The sequence below is a fragment of the Colobus angolensis genome, unplaced genomic scaffold (assembly GCF_000951035.1).
Source record: "Colobus angolensis palliatus isolate OR3802 unplaced genomic scaffold, Cang.pa_1.0 Scaffold7, whole genome shotgun sequence".
NCBI lineage: Eukaryota > Metazoa > Chordata > Mammalia > Primates > Cercopithecidae > Colobus > Colobus angolensis.
Window position 1 is genome coordinate 24604915 of NW_012120709.1, and position 22173 is coordinate 24627087.

A 22173-nucleotide genomic window follows, 5' to 3' on the forward strand; every position below is an offset into this window, starting at 1 on the left:
GCACTAGATCAGCAGGGCCAGGCACACAAACTGACCACTTTATTTTTACAGCAGGGGTCATGTTTCTCAGAGCCCTAGTCTGAGGTGAGAGAGGAGGTGAGCCAAAAGGAAGGAAAGTGACCCTTGCCCAGAGCAGGGGGAGGACAGCAACAGAGCTGCAGGGATATCTTTAGATCCTGGTGACAGGAAAAGGTGGCCAGTGTCCTCAATGCCCTCTCCCTACCTTCCCTGCTGCCTCACCAATTCGTAGAGTTTGAAGGGTCCATAGGAAATTCTCATGCCTTAGGGATGAAGAAAGAGGCTCGGAGAGGTAGAACGTGTAACCCGAGGTCACCTAGAAAGTTGCTGCTAAAGTCAGGGTTAGCACCCCCCCATTACTTGATTTCCCCAAACCGCACCCCCAGCTTTCCTCTAAAGAACTCCAGGAGGGCTCGGTAGCTGGGCAGAAAGAGTGCTTGAGAAATGCATTAGCTTAAGGGCTCGAGGATTTTTACATTTATAGAGCACTTTCCTCAAAAATTCTCAAAAACCTAGCCCATCGATCTAACTCAGAGGCTCCTACTGAGGATGCCAGGGGAGAGGGTGTCAAAAGGGCAGAGCTCCTTCTCTCTTACCTTTTAAAACTATCTTTTCCGGGGCCCTCCTGATTTAGTACCTCTTCACCCAGCTCAAGAGTCCCCAGTCACTGGATAGGGACAGGAAGAAACAGATACCACACCTTGGCTCCTGTCCCTTCTGCTGGAAGTCCCTTGGGAGAGGGCAGGGGTGGTATCTGGGGACACAGTCCCCAGCCACGGTCAGACAAGCCCGATTCCTGGTGATGGGGTAATGCACACACAGCTCTCGGGTGGCCTAGCTCAGAAATACATTGAAGAGCCAGTTTTCAAAGATGCAGAGGCGGATTGGGCCCTGTGCCACAGAGTTGTCAGAGAACTGCCCGCTCTCAGGCTGCAGGAGACAAGGCCTAGATTTAAGGGGAAGGAGATTGTTTCCTTGGGGATTCATGTAGGGTTCTTTGAAGCAGTAAGTCCAAGAAAAATCCTCAGGGACCAAGCAACTGACTCAGCTGGTCTCCTCTCCCCTGCCCTCCTAGGGAGCTGGATCTGAGCTAGGAAGGAGGGTGGGTGCCTGTTTTCCAGGAGGGCCAGCCTAGAGAGGAATCAGCATGCCCCAGGGGAAGTCAGGTGGGCAGGAATGGGCTGAGCTCCAGCTGCCAGCCTCCAGAGCTGCTCTTACACTGGAAGGCATTCACCCCTGGAGTGGGATCACCTTGTACAGATGATCAGGGTGGGTACATGGAAAATGCTTCCTCCCCTGTCAGTTCTCAGACAGCCATCGAGACCCTGTGCAGAGGAGGAAGGGCAACAGAGAGCTCCAAGGAGGTCTCCAGCGCTATTTTGAGAGGAGCTCCTCCTAAGTAGCAAGAGCCTGGCAGGGAGCCTCCTCCTACTCTGGCTCCCCTATTGCCCTTGCCCGCCCGCCTCCCTCTCCCTCCTCTTCCCCCATAAACCCTCGCGCTCCTGCCGGGGCACTGCAGGTAACAGAGGGAGCTCAGCGCAGCGCTGACTCGGCTCTTGGAGCTGGAGGACAACGGGCTCTGCAGCGAGCCCGCCTCCCCCACCACACACCCACCTCACAGCTCCTCTCCAGAGCAACACCAAGAGCTGCATCTGCCCCTCTCCTTCCCTGAGCTACTCCCTGGTTGTAACCAGAGCCCCAGTCTCAGGATGGGGAAACTGCAGAGATTCTCTCTACTTGCACTAAAAGTTAAATGTTCACAAATCCTTCTGCCACCTGGGTTGGGGTTAGGTGGATGCTACCTGGACAAACTTTTGGAAGCTTCCTTCTGCTGCACCAAGGTCTGCCCTCTACCCCTCCCTACTCGCCACTCCCTTCCTCCAGCTCAGAGCACCAGCTTGGCCCCAGCCAGAGTCTCAGCGTCCACTGAAGTTTGGCGGGTGCCGAGGGGGTTAACAGGACAGCATGCACCAAACCAACCCACAGGCACACGGCTTAGCAGTCCAGCAAGGAGCACCACACAGAGTCCACGGCTTAGCAGTCCAGCAAGGAACACCACACAGAGTCCACCTCACACAGCGAGTTGGAGTAAAGATAAACTCTTTCTGAACCCTTCTCCCAAGGAGAGTCGATCGCTTCTTCTCACTCCTCTGCTTTCTAGGGGCTCTGGGCAGAGGCAGGTAGGAAGCCGCCCCTCAATCCCTCCCTTCCTCTGTTTCTGTTTTCTGCCAGGTTCTGTCCAAACATCCTTTCAGGCTAAGGTGGGTAGAGAGCCCCAGACAGATGAGCTCACTGGAAGGAGGAGGGCAGAGGGAGGAGGCAGCTGGAATATCCTGGCCAGAGGGATGCTCACCAGCCAGTCCCGAGCTGGAGAGGATGTGTGCCCACTTCCAGGAGCAGGCATGTGCTGCCCTTGCAGTAGCTCCGAGATGGGGTGAGTCCTGGACGTCTGTTTACTATAGGCCACATTGGGGTGGGGTTTGAAGCCCCCGGGCAGGGTGTCAACCACCCTACCCAGCACTCCAGGGCTATATTTCTCTCTCTGCTTCGTGGGTCACCATGGCCCCCTGCCTGCCCATCAAGGGAGGATGGTGACTCGGGAGGGCTGGGAACTGGAGGCTTTGGGAAGGTCTGTCATCCATTGCAGCCTGTCTCTCACAGGACTGCCTTGTCAGCTGAATAGCCAGATACTCTCCTGACCTGGGTCTGAAATGGGCACCTGAGACAGACTGAGCAAGCCAGAAGCACAGCATAGCACGGAGTACCTGGCAGGACTCCCCAGATGCTCCGGTTTCATGCATTAGGAGCATTTTAGTGTGGGAGCAGTGGGTCTTGCAAAGTGAGGGAGAGGGAGGATGTGGACCAGGAGAGGAAATGTGGCAGAGAAGGTGGGGGGCAGATGAGAGGAAGAGAGGAGGCCTGGGAGCAGAGGAGAGTCTTCCTGAGTCTAGGGTAACTTAAAGAATTTGGAATTTCTGAACGGGGTTTTCTGAAACCCCGGGAATTTCTGAAAGGCTGAAGGGGACGGGTGGGGACAGAGAGACAATTGCCCAGTAGGTGAAGCAGAGGATACACAGGCTTTTGGCAGGAAAGGAGTGGAGCCAGAAGCCAGGAGAGGAGAAGGTGGCCAGCAGATGCTGTGGCTGTTTGCACAGAGCTGTGGGGCTAAGGGCCAGGCCATGTAGGGGTGGGCAGGAGGGGCCCACCGGGAAAGCGTGGCCTCTGTTCACAGTTTTGCCCTTATGTTGTTGTCCATGGTCACTTTAGGGTTGGCTCCAAGCCACCCTTCCCCCACCCCCAAGTGCTTGGTCTGTAAGAGCCCAGTTCACCGAACTTTCTCCTGATGTCATTTGATAGCTTTGGCCTCACCAGGCCCTGAGCGTGAATTTGGCTCTGCTGTTTCCTAGCTGTGCCACCTTGTTTGTACACATGCTTATAACACCACAGAACTTTGTTTCCTCATGTGTAAAAATGAGAAAAGAATGCATTTGGGAAGGACGTTGCCCTGAGGATGAAGTAAGCTGATGTACATCGAATACCTAGGTCAGCACCAGGCACAGAGTGGGTGCTCGGTAAATAGTGGCTCTTCTTATTGATCTAGCCAAGAGTCCCATGCCTTCCTCCCTCAATGTCCTTAAAGGTCAAGATGGCCATGAAATCCACCCCTTAGCCCTTCCAGCAGGCTCAGCTCCAGTAGACAGCCTGCACGGGTATGAGCGTGCTATGGGGGAGTTGAGGGAGATGTTGACAGATTTGGCAAAGCTGGGGGCACTCAGGAAGAGGGAGGCAGGGAGGACTTGTATCTTCCCTCTACAGTCTTGACTGGAAAGACGGGAGTTTCTGACCTGGCTAGTGGGCCTAGGAAGGCAAGTTAGACTTGGCCTCATCTTTGGAAAGAAGCTCCCCAAGGTCACCTGGCTTCAAATTTCCCACCCTCTCCCAGCGTATTTCTCACTGTACATAGAGGTTTGCCCACACCCCCCACATCCCCACCACGGATAAATCAGATACAGAAGAACCAGGTAAAGTGGTACAGGGGTATAGAGGGGGCCTGGGGAAAACCACAACTGAGTAAGAAGGCAGAGGGCCAGACACGTGTGCATGTTTGCCGGTGTATGTGTTATACTTATCTTCAGGCAAGCAAGACTTCTATCCCACTTCTATCATTTGAGTCCTAAAATGAGGACTGCAGAGGGCCATTATCAGTAAACTTAAAGCCTATCTAAAAGTATGCCCTGATATATGAATCTTCCCAACAACACCCCTAAGTTATGCTTAAATACCTTCTGGGCTAGGGATCTCATTACCTCAAAAACTCAACCCCCTGCACAGCTCTGATTTACATTGGATCAATATCTGTCTCTCCCTGCCAGTCCTAATGTCTTGCCTTGGGACAGAATGGGACAAGTCTAACCCCTGTCCCTGAGGCTACAGCCTGGGCCACTCTATCGGTCAACAGCTGTGACGCACACTTCCCTTCCTGGCTGAACACACCCTCCTCTTCTGCCTATTTGCCCACAGGAAGAACTCTCAATTTGTTGGGGCAAACTGTTCCTAGTCCCTTTGCCACCTGTTTACTGGGAATTTGTCCCACTTGAGAAGCAGAGGCAACTGTGGTTGGGATAGAGGTGACTTTGCCAGGGCCACAGGGGAAAACCCCTCCCATGGAATCCCAAGTAGCCAGGCTCAGTGCCTGGCACGCACTTGCCCCTCCTTCCCCAGCACCTCCTAGACCTCGAGGTCATTATTGCCAGAGAAAAGAAAAAGTTGCCAAATCAGGCCACCAACTCCCCCATCCCAACTCGTCTATTCCCATCACCTCTTCCCCAGGGCCTTGCTCCCTTTTCTCCTAGGCTAGGCTCCACTAACCGCCCCCCACCACATCCATGTGCCATGTCAGGATGCCAGGATGTGGTTCTCAGCGGGGCTTCCTTCCCAGGCCCTCCGGAGCCCTCACCCACTGGGCTGCTGCTGGAGCCTATCCTAAGAAGTAGCTGGCACTCTGGACATCAGCCTGGTAGCAGGCAGCCAGGAATGACTAAAACATGGTGGGTTTCGGGGTAAGATTCTGTAGGAAGAGTAGGGGGCTACCAGGGCTCTCTGAGAAGGGTTCCTGCAGAGTCTTTCCCGCGCAGACCTTCTGAGCCCCCAAAGAGCCAATGAAGAAGGCCAGGAGACCTAGTGGGGGCCTGCCCTTCTGTCCTGTGTCCAGTTGCCAGGCTGCACGCCACCAGACACTACCCCAGGCTCCTGTCACCTGAAGATGTTTTGATACTACCTTCCACCCTTGCAAGATGGGAGGGAGATAGGTAACCTAAGAGGGGCCCCTATGCAAACTGACATGAGGCACGTCACGCTGATGGGGGATGGGAACGGGACTCCAGGAACTAGTGCCAAAGGACATGAGCCCAGGGACATCAGGTCAGCCTAGGGAAGGCATTTACTGGGGGAAGAGAGACTTGGGTTCTATCCCAGGCTCTGTCATTAGCCAACTGTATGACTGGGCAAATCATGTTCCCTCTCTGAACTTCAGCTTTGAAAACTGGGCCCTTAAGGAAGCATGAGTGCCTCTTCTGCACCAACTCAGGCCAAGCTGGGGAGAGCAGGGGAGGGGCCTGGGCTGGTGCTTGCTGTTGTGTCAAGCACTAGGTGCAGCACCTGTGGACTGCAGGAAGCACAGCGGACTCAGAACCTAGTGCCAGACTCTGTCTGTACTTGACTCATCATGTCGCCTTAAGCATGTCACTTCTCTGTTCTGGTCCTCAGTTTCCCCTTTAGAATAATGAGGAGCCTTGACAGGTATTCCTGGGGGCCCTCCCATCTCTGCTGTTGCAAAGGTCTACTCTGTCACTCCTATTCCTTTTGACCCAGATTCCTATTCCCTAGCAACCGTCCATGGGCAGGCCAATGGCTATCGCACTGTGATATCCCACGCATGGGGTGTCCAGTGGGAACTGGGAGGCTCTTGTATAGGTATCTCCATCCCAATTGAGGGGCACAGAAGACCAATCATTTTGAGCACCAGGGTAGGAGCTATCCCTTCCCCCACCAAGGCAGCTCATTCTGCAATCGAAATTAATCCACCCTGCCCCAGGCAGGCCGGGCCGAAGAACCCAAATTTAGGGGAGATGCCTGAACCAAATCTAGCCTTCCCAGAAACCAGGCCCAGTTTGTGACTTCCAAGGCCCTCTTCCCCAGGGCCTTGCTCCCTTTTCTTTGCCCATAGGAAGAACTCTCAATCTGTTGGGGCAAAGTGTTCCTAGTCCCTTTGCTACCTGGTCCCCAAAACCAAGTGTTTGGGAGAAAAGCCCAGTGAGGAAGATGCTGCTGGCCTGGCCGAATATCAGGGGCCTGTGTCCATCCTGGAAGGAACCAACCAGAATCCCTGGTGCCTTCTGCAGCTCAGTCCATGTCCCTTGCCCAAATGTCCCTATCTGTTAAGTAAAGAAGCACCCTCCCCGCCAACACCCGATTCTTGGAAGGACTCAGGCTCCAGGGATAGACATTCTTTTAAACCAAGGGAACTTTGGTGCTGTTGAATACCAGCCACCTTTGTTTAACGTTCCCACCTCCGGTCTGACTTCTCTCCCAAATGGCAGCTGTCATCCTTTAAACCATTAGGACGACCAATGTCAAGGTCCTCTTGGCGTATTCCTAACTACTAACCACTGGTGAGGGTCTCTGGATCACCAGAGAGCAGACAGGAATGAGACAGAAACCAAGAGAAAAGTAGGAACCAACTACCTAAGTGTGTCTTTGCCATTCAGCAAGTTGAGGTTTTTCTTGCTGAAAAGGGTTAGCCAGCCTGTCTCTCTTTGCAGTGGCCCTTAATTAGGAGGAAGAGACAGATGGGGGGAGGGGAGGCGGGGGGAGGTTCTGAGAGAGCAGGAGAGGCTAGAGCGGTTGAGAAACTAGCAGAGTGTGGTGGTGGGAACATGCAGCCAGAAGTGGGGCTCGAAACCTCAGGGTAGGAAGAGGAAGGTAAGCCTGGTAAGCCTCCTAGGGGAGAGAGAGAGAGAGAGAGAGAGAGAGAGAGAGAGAGAGGTGCAAGGGAGGGAGGGAGAGATGCAAAGAGACAGAAGAATAGAGAGCAAGGGAGGAAAAAAAGGCCTGTCTTGGACAGTGGAGCCCCTAGCCAGGAGGTCGCCTCTGGTCCTAAACTTCTTAGGGTTGCTTTGGCACATGTAAATAGGATCCAGCAGTATGTAGATGGGACATAAGCCACCTGAACCTTCCCACAGCCACCCTTCTCCATGAATTGCATGAGGGCAGACTCTGACCAGCTGTCATCTATTCTTTCTGAGTCCAGAGGAGGCAAAAGAAATGTCTAATCCAACACCTTTGGGGAACAGAGCAGGAAGGATGGCCTGTCTGCCCATGCAAAGAACAGGCAACATCCACATGACAGTCAGCCTTGGGAGCTTCCAGGGTTGTCTTCATCCCCAAAATAATCGAGAGCCCTCCAAGAAGTAGGTGTTCAGTCACCCTGTCTCAGGGTGGGCAGAGTCCCCAGGGGGCTGGGAAAGGCAAAGGGATGAAACATCTGTGGGGGGACAAGTGTGGGTTAGACAACATTCCCCTTGTGAGACAGGGGCGTTGAGGCCCTCAGATGCTGGATATCTGGCAGCACCAATGGGATTACCAGGCAAGGAGCACCTAGGGTTCCAGTTAAGATCCTGGCAAAGCTTCAGTCTACCCTGCCCTGAACCCCTGAATAAAGCCACACTCGAGGGATTTTCAGGGGAGACAGTTTATTGTCGCCAGTAGACCCAAACAATAAGACAAATTGCAAAAGAAACTCAGTCTGCTCCCAAAAGCAGATACATCCCAGCAGTCAGGTCATAGAGGGCCATCTCAGTTTCTCTCCCCTTCCAACCACCCCTTCCAACCTCTCTATAGCACACACAACCAAGAAAGTGCATATGTAGTTGGGTTTTCCCCTCCAAGTGCACAAAGTGCAAGAACATTCCAAAATTTGCCTTTGGTGAATCAACTCAAAACACTGAGAAGTGATTACACCTCCCCACACACACACAGTGTAACTTTTGGGGTGGGTGTGGTGAGATGTTTGATATTTGTATATATAATATATCTATACCTATATTGAGAGACTATATACAGTGCATCAGCAAGCTTCAATAAAGGAAGACGCCAGCAAGAGGCACAGCAAGAGACACAGGCTGTCCATCCTGAAGACATAAGTAGGAAGGAAGATTACTTGCTTCATCACCCGTTAACTGCACCAAGCCATTCCTATGGCCTGGGACTATCCTTTTGGACCTGCCCAGTATTTTCAATTGTCTGTCTGCTTAACCTGACCTTGCAAATATTTACCAGCCCAACCTTCCCAAGGAGACTCGCAGAGATAAATATGGATCTGATCAGCTTTTCCTTTTTATAAACTGGAAATAACTGAAGAGTCCATAGCTAAGGGGCAGATAGCTATTTCCAAAGCCAGTTCCAAGGCACCTCAAGGCATTTCAGTCCTGAAAAATTGTGCTTTGTTCTTATAAGCTAAATCCCATGGGTTAGCCGCCCGTCTGTCTTTGCAGTGGCCCTTAATTAGGAGGAAAAGACAGATTGGGGGGAGGGGGGGCAGGGGGAGGTTCTGAAAGAGCAGGAGAGGCTGGAGCAGTTGAGAAAGTCAGCAGACTGAAACCAGCAGAGCATGGTGGTGGGAACATGCAGCCAGAAATGGGGCTCGAACCCCATGGTAGGAAGAGGAAAAACTTGTCAGCATAAGTTAGGAAACAGGGTAGAGAAATGGCCGCTGTGGAAACATCTCACTGGTTTTCCACCTCTACTTACAGAAGCCCCATTTTGCTCCCAACCTCACCATCCTGGGGGAGGCAGCTCTATGAGTCCTCTGGAGGAGATTCTAAGAGGCTCCAGAAGAAAATGCATATGCGGGCTGAGCACCTGGGACAGAGATAGCTCCTGACCCAGCCCCATCTGCCGGGGCCCTGAGGCCCATGAAGAGACATTGCTTTTCCTGGGCCCCAACTGGTCAGGGCAGAGGGAAAAAAGACTCCAGAAATCTTGGGCTTCTTGATGGAGAGTTAGAACTTCTTAGAATACACTAGGAAAGCCCACAAAAAGTTCCCCTAAATGTTATGAATCCTGGAGAAAGATAAGTTCCCAACATCAGCACAGATCCTAACTCATCCTGGGAGAGAAGGACACTTTAAGAGTGACCAAAAAAATGAAATCTGCAAGCTGCAGAAATGTATACAACCACTCTTGATCTCAGCTGGCATGAGGTGCCCACCACCCACCTCTCTGCCCCCAGCTGGCTGGCTCGAGTATGGGCAGTGTCCATCTGCTGCAGGCATCCTGGTGGCTTAGCCCACCCACATTGGCAGTGTGTTAATTGGCAGTTAGATACTGAGCTGATGGGTTTAGCATTTCCAGATGGGCTTGACTCACTCACCTCACCCAGGTGTTATCAGGCTAGTTGCCCATCCCCCACTCTGTGCCCACTCTGCCTGGCCTCTGCACCCTTGACCCTGTTGTATCGTCCCTCTTCCCTGCTGTTTCTCCCTTCCCAGGGCCCAGATTCTAGAATCTCTTCATCTTCCCCAATTGTAGCCTTGGAAGCAGTGTCTTGCAAAGGTGGAATTAGATGCACCAAAAAGTTAATCTTGGTCCCTACAGTGCCAACCTGGCAGCCCCCAATGCTTATGGCTTTGTGTATGTCCCCAGTGCCCGGCACAGTGCCTGGCACATAATAGATGCTCAATGAATGGTTGCTGAATTGAAGCGAATTAAGCTGAATCTCCCAGATGATATTGCTCTCTCCCCAAATTGGCCATCTGATGGGCAGAGGCAGGGATTGGTCCCTGAGACTGTCACAGTCCTGTCTCCACCCCCTTTCCTAGACTTATTCCCTACCCTGGGCACCTGACTCCCTGAGCAGGGGTGGGGCTGAGCTCCTGGAAAGGCTGGGAAGTGCTGGGGCAGGGAATGAGGCATTTGCCAGCAGCTGCGCCCTTCATGCTTGCTCCCTCCCTCCCTGCTTCCCTCCACTCCTCCTCAGTCCTGGCCAGAGGGGCTGGACTCCTGGGACAGGGGCAGGGCTAGAGGAGCCCACCCCTCCACCTCGCCCCATCATGGACCAGGCCCCAGAGGCCCCTCCCACCTGGAAAATGATGGCTCTGTTGATTCAAACTGGAGACTGAGGAGCCAGAGAAGAGGGCAGGATCCTCAGTTTCTGTCAGGTGGAACCTCAGTTTCCCCATTTGTAAGTGAGTGACTTGGCTAGTTGATGTCAGGATCTTCCAAGGTCGTGTTCTCAGAGTCAGTGTTTCTGTCTCTTGCTCCTTCTCTCAGGCCTAACCAATTTCCACTGAATGTGAGTGTAATGGCAGTGATGGTTGGCTCCCTTTTTTTTTTTTTTGGGACGGAGTCTCTCTATGTCGCCCAGGCTGGAGTGCAGTGGTGTAATCTCAGTTCACTGCAACCTCCGCTTCCCAGGCTCAAGCGATTCTCCTGCCTCAGCCTCCCAAGTAGCTGGGATTACAGGCACACGCCACCATGCCCAGCTAATTTTTGTGTTTTTAGTAGAGATGGGGTTTTACCATGTTGGCCAGGCTGGTCTTGAACTCCTGACTTCAGGTGATCCACTCGCCTCGGCCTCCCAAAGTGCTGGGATTACAGGCGTGAGCCACCATGCCCGGCCTACAATTGCCATTTTTGTTCCTGTGAAGGGAGTTGTTGGGAGAGGAGCGAGTAGCGTGGCCACAGATGGGACAGGGCTGCCACTGGGGACTCAGGTTCCAAGGCCTCCCCTCATGCCGGCCTAAGACTTTCCCTTCCCTCTCTGCAGCTAAAAGCCAGGTGGAAATCCCACCGAGGGCAACTGGGAGAGTTCTCACTGAAGCCCCAAAGAAAGCTGCCCCACCCTGCGCATGGCCTCCTCATTTCCCAGCCTTGGCTGCCCCTGCCCAGGTGAGGGTGGTTACCCCAGGGAGAAGTCAGAGCCTGCAGCAACCTGCATTCACCATGGGGCCCACCCCTCAGCCCCTCAGCTGACTTTGAAACTGGCCTCTGTTGGTGGGTGCCCTCTGTGGAACCTGGCCCCCTACCTGGAGCTGCTCTTCCAGTCTGGCTTCATCCACAGTCCCAAGGGATTAGGAGCCAACAGGAGCCCCAAGGAGGCCACTAGCAATGGAAATGAGGGCCCGACACAGCCTCCCGGGCCAGGGCACATGTCCAGCTTTGCCTGCAGCCCTGGCTTTCCTTCAGTGCCCTGGAATGCACAGTCATCCCTTTAACATGCCCCTCCAAGTTTCAGGAACTCATCGTCACCTCCAGCCTGACGGCTGCTCTGGGCTGGGAGCAGGGGAGGAGCACAGCCACGCCGGGCCAAGCCCTCCTGAGGGAGCTCTGTCAGCACAGGAAAGCCCTCCCTCCCAACCAGGTCCTCTCTGAAGCCACTGCCAGGCCAAGCACTGGGCAGGTGGACAGCAGCCCTCCTCCTCCACCCCTGCCCACCCACTCCCTTCTCTCTGGGGACCCTCACACGTACCTCCTGCCTCCCCCAGGGACTGGCAGGTGGGAGCCCTTTCTCTCCTCTCCCCAGGGCCCACATGTCCCAGAGCATGGCAGGTTTCTCAGATGGAAGACAGTGGGTCACTCTTGGTGCAGGGCGGGAGATTCGAAGTGGAGGGTTCAGGAGGCCCCAGGTGGGCCCTGGGGTCCTAGGTCACGGGAAGCACACCAAGAGCGGGCAGGCAGGGTCACTGTACAGGGCAGAGAGGGGAGGAGACGGGACACAGGAGGCTGCGGGGCCGGCCACCCACTACTTGGCGCCATCATCCGGGTTGCCCTCGCCGTCCGTCTTGCCCTCCTCCTCGGTCTTCAGGTCATCTGTGCTCAGCTTCTGCTCTTTTTTTCTCCTCACACACTTGACCACCATCAGCACCAAGATGACCACAGCCAGGAAGCCCCCGACGGAGGCACCCACAATCACGGCCACCGTGGAGTCCCGCTCAGGGGGCTCTGGAAAGGAAGGGGAGCCACTGAGCACCAGGGCTGGGAAAGGGGCCTCCCCCACCACCCCACTACCCATGGCATGCGTGGAACCACCCTGACTTTACTCTCCTCCACAGACAGGACTTTAGCAAAGCCAAAAAGCAATCCAGGTGACTGACCCTGAAGCGCCCCCACCCTCAAATCCCAGGACACCCAAAGGCCCCAGAGGAGGTAGTGTGATGAAGTATTTAAGAGCACGAACTTTAAGATCAAACCAGACCCAAGTTTGAGTCCTGACTGTACAACTTATGAACTGCATGACCTTAAGTAACTTATCCTCCCTAACCTCAGTTTTCTAACCTGTAAAATGGGGTTCATAATAATACCTTTCTCAAAGGTTTTCATGAGGATGAAATAATGCATAAACAGAGCTTAGCCCTACGGCTGAGACATAGAGGTGCCCAATAAATGAAAGCTGCCATCATCACCCTCATTATTATTGTTGTTGTTGTCATCTGAAACAGGGTCTTGCTCTGTTGCCCAAGCTGGAGTGCAGTGGCGCAATCATGATTCGCTGCAGCCTCGACCTGCTGGGCTCAGGTGATCCTCTCACCTCAGCCCCCCAAGTAGCTAGGAGTATAGGTGCCAGCCACCATGCCTAGCTAATTTTTGCATTTTCTGTAGAGATGGAGTTTTGCCATGTTGCCCAGGCTGGTCTCAAGCTCCTGAGCTCAAGCTATCTGCCTGCCTCAGCCTCCCAAAGTGCTGTGATTACAAGTGTGAGCCATCACGCCCAGCCCCATCATTAAGACCGGGATTATAGTCTATATCATGACCAGGACTCTCTGGGACCCATTCCCAGGTTCTTGAGGACTAGAGGGAAGAAAATGGATTCCTTCTACGCAGCACAAATGGTTGCTCCCACGCTCAGGAAGGCGTGGCCTCCCCAAAGTGCCCTGAGCCAGTGCTGCTGAGAGTAGGTGGGTGGGAAAGGTCAGGGCCCCGCAGCTGGCACCCCAGCCTTCACCTTCCATGATGACCTGCAGATGGATCTTGCCATGGCCCCGGTGGCGGTCGGGGGGGTTCATGATGTAGCAGTTGTAAATCCCCTCGTCCTCAGGCCGCGCGTTTCTCAGCATCACGGACACATCGTACTTGCTGGGGTTCCCCGAGAACTCCACGCGGTCTTGAAACCGTTCCAGCTTCAGGTTAATGATCTTCATGCGGAACTGGAGGAACTGGGGATGGAGCGAGGGACAGGACGGGCGGATGGGCGGCTGAATGAGCAAGCAACTGCAAGGACAGCGAGGATGCCGCCTCTTCCCATCCACCCTTTTCCTGGGGAAGAGAAGCAGTTACCTCTAGGAGGCACCTGGGTGCGCAGCGCACCTTGTGTCGAAGCCTCCAGAGCACGCAGCCCACCCAGGGTCCTCTGGGGCCCTAGTCCAGCGCAGGGGCCGGTGGCGGGACGGGGGCTTCACGCTGCGGGGCTCCTGCCTCCTCCCCCACTCCCGCCTTCAGCCCAGGACTCACCATCTCCTCGGAGCAGTTGTTGCACCCCTGGTAAGTCCAGTTCAGGGAGAACTGTTTGTGGTTCACTGTGTAGCAGGAGTTGAAGGTGCAGGGCAGGCGGGCGTCAGAGCCATTGAGGACATTGAGGGTGGCAGGTACTGTGACCTCCATGCTCCGTCCTGGCGGCACTGCAGACGAAGCCACAAGCTGGTGAGGAGTCTGGCTGGAAGGGCTGGGGAGGGGCAAGCCCTCTGTGCCTGAGGGCGTTGGGGGATGAGGCAGAGCAGAGCAACGGGCAGGGGACTGGGTCCTCGACAGCTCCAGTTAGTCAGGAGGTGGGAGTTATTGTTACTTGCAACAGGGTCTCTGTTGCCCAAACTGGAGTGCAGTGGTGCAATCATGATTCACTGCAGCCTCAGCCTGCTGGGCTCAGGTGATCCTCTCACCTCAGCCTCCCAAGTAGCTGGGAGTACAGGTGCAAGCCGCATGGAATTGGGCTTTGTTCTTCCTGGCAGGGGCCCACTCAGCCTCCCCAGTCCATACTCCTGGAGTGGGCAGGCACATATGGGGCACCAGATATGGTCTTTGAGGCAAAGTGGGGTGGCAGAGCAGGTAGGGGAGGAGAGAGACCAAATCATCACGTCATCTGTCTGTCAAGCCAGGGGCAGCCAAATGGCCCCAAGCCTTTTCCAGAACCACTGTTGCAACCCCCGCCCCCACCACACTTGCCCCACTTCTATCATATGCTAGCAGACCACAGACAAGGGGCTTCACTATGCTTGCCTCAGTTTCCCCCTTATTCTCACCACTTCGAACCATCTTTGCTGGGCCAAAGCCCTTCCAGCTGAAACTGCAGGGCTCCCCTGCGGTTCTGTTCTCAGGGCAGCAGCTTGAGAACAGCTGGAGATTTGGAAGGCCTCGCTCTCCATATCCCAGGGACAGAGCCAAGCTGTGTCCCAGCACAGCCCAGCCCCCTACCTTCCTCAGGCTTGTGACAGACGAGAAAGAGGGCAGACAAGCTGTGGGAGGGAAGAGGTGCCCCAGAAGGTGAGGCACCATTCCAAGGACCAGCTGATGGGTCTACAGGGACAGGAGTCCCTCTTGGAGATGTCAGACCTGGAGACACCACGGCAAGGAGCTGCTTGCTATAGGAGGGCAGGGTGGGAGCTGCTGGTTCTGTGGAGGAGTCCTATTAGGAACACCAGATGTAGGCCAGGAGACCTTGGTGCTGGGGCTGAGAAAGGCCTGTCCCACTCTGACATTCTAAGCAGGACAGAGCCTATAGGGAGGTGAGCGAGGGGCCTGGGGCAACATACTTAAGGGGCATCCACTCTCTGGTCATGGAACTACCTCTTTAAATGTCACGCCCTAGGCACCTCACTGGACTCACCTGAGCCCTGGCCTTCATTCCAAGATGCTCTGCCCGTATCCTCAAGAACCTTATCTCAGAAGATTCCCTTTCTTTATGGAGGATAAACAGCAGTGTTCAGCGTCATTCATTCACTCATTTACCAAATATTTATAAATCACCTACTGTGTGCCAGGCACTTAGTCTAGGCCCTGGGGGTTAGGCAGATCAGGCAGGGGGTGAACAGGTCAGGCAGAGTCACTGCATCATGAAGCTTATATTCTGGGAAGAAGGATAGACATCAACAAGGAAAAAAATCATGGAGTTGTAGGTTAGAGACACACGGCAAGGTAGAGCGGCATTGTCTGATGTCGGGTGGGCAGCGAAGACTGCTCTGAGGGGGACACGCAGGCAGTGCCACCTGAAGTGAGGGAGTGAGCCCGTTGAAGTTTTGAGGGAGTCGAGTTCCCAGGCAGGGGTACTCCCAGGGGCCAAGTCCCAGTGACTGGAAGGAGCTTCGTGTGCCTGAGGCAGAGGGGGCAGAGTGACTGAGGGGGCACATGGTGAGACCTGAGGTCCGAGAATAAGGCAGGGACCAGCTCATAAAGGCTTTGTGGGCCAGGATGCGGAATTAGGAGTTTCCTCTTTGGAGTGTGATAGGAGGTCCCTGCAGGGTTGGGGAGTGCTGGGAGGCTGTCCAGGCGAGCCCAGTAGTGGCTGATGTGGGAACAGCGTAGACAGGGGGATGTGACTAGACTTGGGTTCAATCCCAGCTCCAGCATCAGAAGCTAGGAGAGTGGGGGCTGCTCCTTTGTAAAATGCAGCAGGGTTGTTTCCATAATGAAAATAAGCAGTAAGTATTCAGCAAATGGTAGCTGCTATTATCCTCAATTCTCCCCAAGTTCTGCCTTGCAAACAGGAAGGGCTTCTAGGGGAGCATCTGGCCTGGCCTGAGGGCACCTTGGAGACTGTCCCCTCCAGCCAGTCCTTAGGAATTGGCAAACAGCCCAGGCCTGCAGGGCTCCTATTTTTCAAACTTTTTTTTTTTTTTTCCTGCACAAAGCTGCAGAAGCAGCTGCCCTGCAGCCTGCAGGGAAATCAACGTCTGCCTGGAGCACCCTTCTGCCGGCCCCGCCCCTGGCCCGAGTGATCAGGGCAAGTGGTAGGACTTAAGAACCAGAGATTCTCTGAACTGGAAGCAGCCCTGGATGGAGGGGTAGGCATGGGGACCTCATCTGTTCTCCAAGCTGGGAGACAGGTGTCACCATCTGCGTTTTCTAGAGGAGGAGCCCAGGGCTGAGGATTCCAGGTGTGAGCTTAAGTGCTCATTAGGGGAGTACGGCCTGGGGAGGATGAGTAGGCCCCTGCCAGGAAGAACAAAGCCCAATTCCATCTCCTGCACTTTCATCACCATTCTGAAAGCATCTGGCACCGCACCAGCCAAGGAGGAGGTGTGCAGAAAATGCCAACAGCATCTCTATCTGCAGAGGCACAGAGCTCTGAGGGAAGGCATTGACAGTGCCTGTCCTGAGCTTACCTCCCATCCCAGGAATGTGCTGCCCCTCTAGCTCTTCCCTTGGGAGGTCGATCATCTTCCCAGGGGCTCCTCAGGCCAAAAAGTCTGCGTTCTGTGAAACCCGGCAGACCCTGCGCGGGCCTCTGCCCGCCCCCTCCACCAAGCCCAAGGCAGTGCTCCAGATTAGAACTTGAACTCCACCATCTCGAAGGAGCTAGCGCCCTGCCGTGGAGGAGGGCAGGGTAGAGAGGAGTGCGGGGGCGCCTTTTCGGGCCCGCAGGACTGGGGGAGCCAGAGAGGTGCAATGCGGGCTCCCCCTCCCCACCCTGCAGCGCGGCACTGCAGAAGGTACCGGGCGGAACACGCGTGCCCTCTAGTGGTCACAGAGGTCAAACGTCAAGTTCCCTGCGGCGAGGGTGCGTGGGATCCGGAGCCAGAGTTGGAGCTGAGATCAGAAACCGTAGATCTAGCCCCATTGTTTTACCGATGAGGAAAGAGAGGCCATGAGAGGCACACGCAGAGAATAGGGACAAGCTGAGGCCAGAATCATGGTTCCTAGCCCCTCATCCAAGATCCCACGTGAGCCTGTGACCTTATCAGAATCCCAGCAGCTTTAGGGTGCTGGGCCTCAGACCTTCCGCCAGTCCGGGCCCTCATTAAAGACGTAGGGGCCATGGCTCAATAAGATCACAGCTCTGAGCAAAACTCTGGTCTCTTGATTAACTGTCCTGCTTCGGGAAAGCACCCGAATGCATGGCCAAGGCCACAGAAAGGACTTCACAGCCACAAACCCTTACAAAATGCTTACAACGAGCCAGGCACTGTCTACGCGCTCTACATATATCACCTCATTTAATACTAACAAAACCCTGTTATCACTCCCACATTCCGGATGGGGAAGATGCAGCACAAAGAAGTTAAGAGACGAACCCAAGTTCACGGCTAGTAAGAGGCGAAGCTAGAATCTGAAGCTAGCCTGCCTGGCTCCAGGCAGGGTTGAGGCACTGAAGCTGAGTGGGGAAGTGAGCTCCATCCCAAGGCACCTGGGGTAGCAGATCTCTTGCCGACTATACGGCAGGTCCAACTCCAGGCAGGCCGGCCAGCAGGGAATGGTTGCATTTAAAGGAACCTCCACACAAGGGAGGCACGCAGTCTTCCTGGTTGTCCCATTTGAGACCAGGTCTGGGGCCTGTGTCTCCTGATTTTCAACTCACAGAAGGGAAATGATCATCAACGGGATGTGACTTCTGATCTTAGATCCAAAACCTCAGCAGTGGCGGGGCCCCCTGCTGTCTCCAAGGCACATCTGGGCCCTCAAGCACCGTGTCATCTGCTGTTCTAACTAGCCCATCTCGCAGAGACTATGAAAATTTGCTCATCTGCCAAATGCTAACTCTTGCAGAGACTGGAAGTTAATCTCTTCACTCCTCTTTCCACCCTACAGCAAACTATGAGGCAATTATTTCCTTCTTTTTTTTTAAGTGTCTAAACAGATGAACTGTCTCCCAGGGCAGCTCCTGCCTCCCAGGTGAGTGTGGCATCCAGCCCGTATCTCCGCACCTGCATTGCTATACCATCCAGACCCTTCCTGCTCCAGGGCCTCCCCAGCCCCGGCCACTCCAGTCCATCCCCGTGCAGCCAGGAGCAACCCACCCTCATCACTCCTCACCTCCCAACCTCCAACGGCTACCCACTGCTTTCAGGATCAAGTCCAGGCTCCTGGGCACGGCTTCCAAGCCCTTTGCCATCTGAGGCCAACTTATACCCTAGCCTCATCTCCTGCCAGCCCCCATCCCCCCAGGTCTCCTTCACTCCAGTGACCCCAGTTCTGATTTTTTCTGAAAACACCACCTTGCTTCCCTTCTCCATGACTTTGCACATATTTTTGCTTCAGGTTGGGAAGCTCATTTGCCCCCCTGTCCCTGGGGCCCTCCTACTTATCCCTCAGGTCCCAGCTCACAGGGCATTAGCCTCGGTGACTGTTTCCCCAGTGTCCTTTTCCTCACCCAAGCCCTGTTCCTATCTCTTCCACATGACTTGGGGGCAGAATGGCAGGATAGTTAACCCCCCAGTGCCTCAGTTTCCTCATCTGTAATATAGCGGACAATAAGCCCAACTTCATAGGGCTGTTGTAAGGATTAAGTGACTTACTATCTGCATGAAGTTCAGCACGGTGCCTAGCACGTGGCCTGGACAAAAGTTAGCTGCGACTCTGATGATCATTATTGCTATTATTGTTACCATACATACAATGTTGTCTTGTTATTATTTGTTTACGGGCCTGTTTCCCTCAAGAGGCTCCGGGGAACTGATTCTTATTCATCTTGGTATCCCTGGTACCCAGGACAGTGGGTGGCACAGAGTGGGGCTCAATAAAGTCTACTAAAGGAAGAAGAGACAGCTTTCTCACCATGTCTGGGTCCCTGCCACCACAAGCAGCAGATATGTGCAGTGGGCCAGAGTGAGGACCAGACTTCACTTTCTCTTTTTTCTTTCTTTCTTTCTCTCTCTCTTTCTTTCTTTTTCTTTCTTTCTTTCTTTCTTTCTTTCTTTCTTTCTTTCTTTCTTTCTTTCTTTCTTTCTTCTTTCTTTCTTTCTTTTCTTTCTTTTCTTTCTTTCTTTCTTTCTTTCTTGACAGGGTTTGGCTCTGTTGCCCACGCTGGAGTGCAGTGGCATGATCACGGCTCACTGCAGCCTGGAATTCTTGATACTCCTACCTCAGCATCCTGGAACAGTTAGGACTACAGGCACATGCCACCATGCCTGGCTCATTTTTCTTTTTTTCTTTTCTTTCTTTTTTCTTTCTTTCTTTCTTTTTTTTTTTTTTATAGAGACAGGGTCTTGCTATGTTGCCCAGGCTGGTCTCCAACTCCTGGCCTTAAGCGATCCTCCCACCTTAACCTCCTAAAGCACTGGGATACAGGCGCGAGCCACCGTGCTCAGCCCAGACTCCACTTTCTATGCCTCCCCTAACATAATCCATACAGTGGTAAGCAGGCCAGTGACTGTGTAGTTAACGGTCTCAAGAAAAACTTGAGGGAAGTCCAGTCGTTTGAATTGTTTCTAGCTAAAACTAGCCTCATATGCTTCTGTTGTGGGTACAGTTGGTTGCCCACCTGCCCTTTCTCTTATGGCCCTCTTCTCTTATGGCCACCTCCATAGTCATCCCTACAAGCCCAGCCCGGACAGAGTCCCCTCTCTCATCACTTGTGGCCTCCTCCATCCCGGGGATCGATGCTACCGCAACACCACCAAAGTTCCATTGTCAACTCAGCCCTCAGCATTGGAGTGCCAGGGACATGCCTCATTACGACACCAATCAAGTTCAAGTTCAGAATCCCCATTCCTGCATCCTCTCCCACTCAGCTTTGCAGAAGCTTTAGCTGCCTCCCACCACCATCTCCCCACCGCCAACACTCAGACCTCTTCATCCCAGACTCCCTGTTCCTTGCCCTAGCCCAGGGCTCTGGGTCCTGGTCACTGAGCCCCCTTTCTAACTTTACTTAGCCATGGCTCTCACCAGGCGGCTTCCCTCCTGCAGGAAGCGCTTCCTAACTCCTGAGGGAGGGGTCCTGTCCTCCATCTGGGGCTCCTTGCAACAGTCCACTCACCCAACTCCCCCTCTTTCAGCGTGTCCTGAGACTGATCAATTAGGTACTGTTAATACAGCAGTGCCATTTCTTGAACATTGGGGGCAGTCAAATCCAACGTTTAAGAGAATGTGGTGAAGTCAGACACAGGGAGTTCAAATCTCAGCTCCCGTTACCCATTACCATAGTCATCTGTTTCCTCCCTGTAACCTGAGGTATAATAGAATCTACCTCAAATTGCTGTGAGGGCTGAACAAGACACACAGTGCCTGGGCTCACAAAAAGCATTCTTACATTAGCCATTCTTGAGTTCCTGCCGTGCCCAGATCACAAACACGCCAGGCAGTAGGCGTTCTTTAGTTTACTCGGGAGGGAACTGAAGCTCAGAGGGGTTGAGTAACTTGCCTGTGGTCATTACGTAAATGACAAAGGTGGCTTGAAACCCAGGTCCTGCTGGAGATTCCATAGCATTCCTGCCCTGATGTTAATATACCAAGTAACTCAGCAAAGCAGGCTGGCAGGGCCTCTGCACTGTCTGTGTTTAGCACTCCTACCCCAAACCCAGCACATCACGCCACAGAAAGAGAGAGAGGCTTTGTGGTGGCCAATATTTCCATCAAGTCCTTGGACTTGACTCTCAGTTGCTGCTCCAGCAATAAGTAAGTTTAGGAGCAAGTACGAAACTCTACAAAGCAGGCTTGCAAATAACTTTCTAGCCCACTTCCCCACCAGGAAGTCTCTGAGTGGTCAAATACAAAATTAATATTTGGGGCCACTTGACAGGACAGTCTGCAAGACTGGGCTGGGCAGTTCTGAGGCTGGATTTAAAGGGCCGCAACCTTGCTCAGCCCGTGGGTTCCATTTTTTCCTGAATCTCTACACCTGGCCCCTCCTCCATTCCATCGGGCCCAAGCCAAAGGTGCCTTCTCCATCAGTGCGTGCCTCAGCAGGTCTCCTCCCAATCCAGACATCATTCCCCAAGCCCGCTTCCCACCTACTCCCACACACGTTCCAACAGATCAGTGAGACCGAGTGCCAGGAAGCCAGACCCAGACTCAACTTTCTGCCACCAGCTTCCCCGCACACTCTCCTAACACCCTAAATCCACCAGGATCAAGGTTCCGAAAAGAAGCCCCTTAAGGGAACATTAAGTCCCAGGACCCCACATTTGCGGCAGCTACAAAGAAAAAAAAAAAAATCCCTGAAGAGACTGCAGGTCAATCCACTCTCTGCCCCACCCCCACATTGGTCCACTTAGGGGAAATCCAGAGAAGATTCACCTCCCTTGACCACTGTCAGCCCCCAGCAACACTCAGATCCCCTGACCCAACATTTCTGTGACTAAGTAGTCCCAGGGTTCTGCACTCCCCAGCAACGTCCCTTCCAGTCCCCAGCACCTCCCCGCCCAAGGACACAGAGGGAAGAGCTAGCAATGTCTTCTTTCCTATCCCCTGCCCCCATCCTCTTCACGTTGCGGCTACACTTCTGAACCCTCGGGAGCATGCAGATGTGAGTCTAACTTACCCAAAGAGAAAAAGAGACTGAGCCCCGTGAGACTGAAGGCAGGGCGAGGTAGCCAGGCATCTCTGTGCATTTTCAGAGACTGAGATGTTAGTCGGGTGGGCTACGGGAGAGGGTGATTTGAGGGGGCGAGGACTACAGAGGAGGAATGGTTGGATGCTAAAAAAAAATGCACGGATGTACTTCAAAGACATATACAACATTAAGGAAGCTTTATTTCCATCTCTCTAATATGGCCGGCTTGTATGTTGCTGCTAAAAAAGAGAGAGAGAGAGGGAGTGTGTAAAGGAGAGAGAGAGAGACGGGGGGAGAGAAAAGGGGGATGGGGTAAATATTGTGGTTGGTGGATTTCAAAAAGCAGGTGGGAGGGCATAAAAAAGTCATTTTGAAAAGAACGAAATCCCCAGAAATTTTTACCCTCTAAAACAAGAAATAATACAAATCCTGCCTTTTGACTTCACTGGGATGATTGTTGGATTTTGAAAACTATTAGAGGAATCCATTTATTTTAAAGATTCTGGAAAGGGGAAACACTTATTGTCATTTAAAAACAGGGAATGGTCCCATTTAAAGGAACCTCCATACAGGCTGGCGCAGTGGCTCACACCTGTAATCCCAGTACTTTGGGAGGCCGGATGGATCACTTGAGTCCAGGAGTTCAAGACCAGCCTGGGCAACATGGCAAAACCCATCTC

At 53.5% G+C, this 22173-nt stretch overlaps 1 protein-coding gene across 1 annotated transcript; it reads right to left on the reverse strand.

Moving 5' to 3' along the window:
* Positions 1-7750: 7750 nt before the first annotated feature.
* On the reverse strand, positions 7751-21795 carry SCN2B (sodium channel, voltage gated, type II beta subunit). Its single transcript, XM_011926872.1, has 4 exons — positions 21482-21795; positions 13525-13691; positions 13019-13229; positions 7751-12018 (listed from the first exon to the last, which is right to left on the reverse strand). The coding sequence occupies exons 1-4, from the start codon at positions 21549-21551 to the stop codon at positions 11819-11821; spliced, it is 648 nt and encodes a 215-aa protein (XP_011782262.1). The 5' UTR covers positions 21552-21795; the 3' UTR covers positions 7751-11818.
* Positions 21796-22173: the final 378 nt, after the last annotated feature.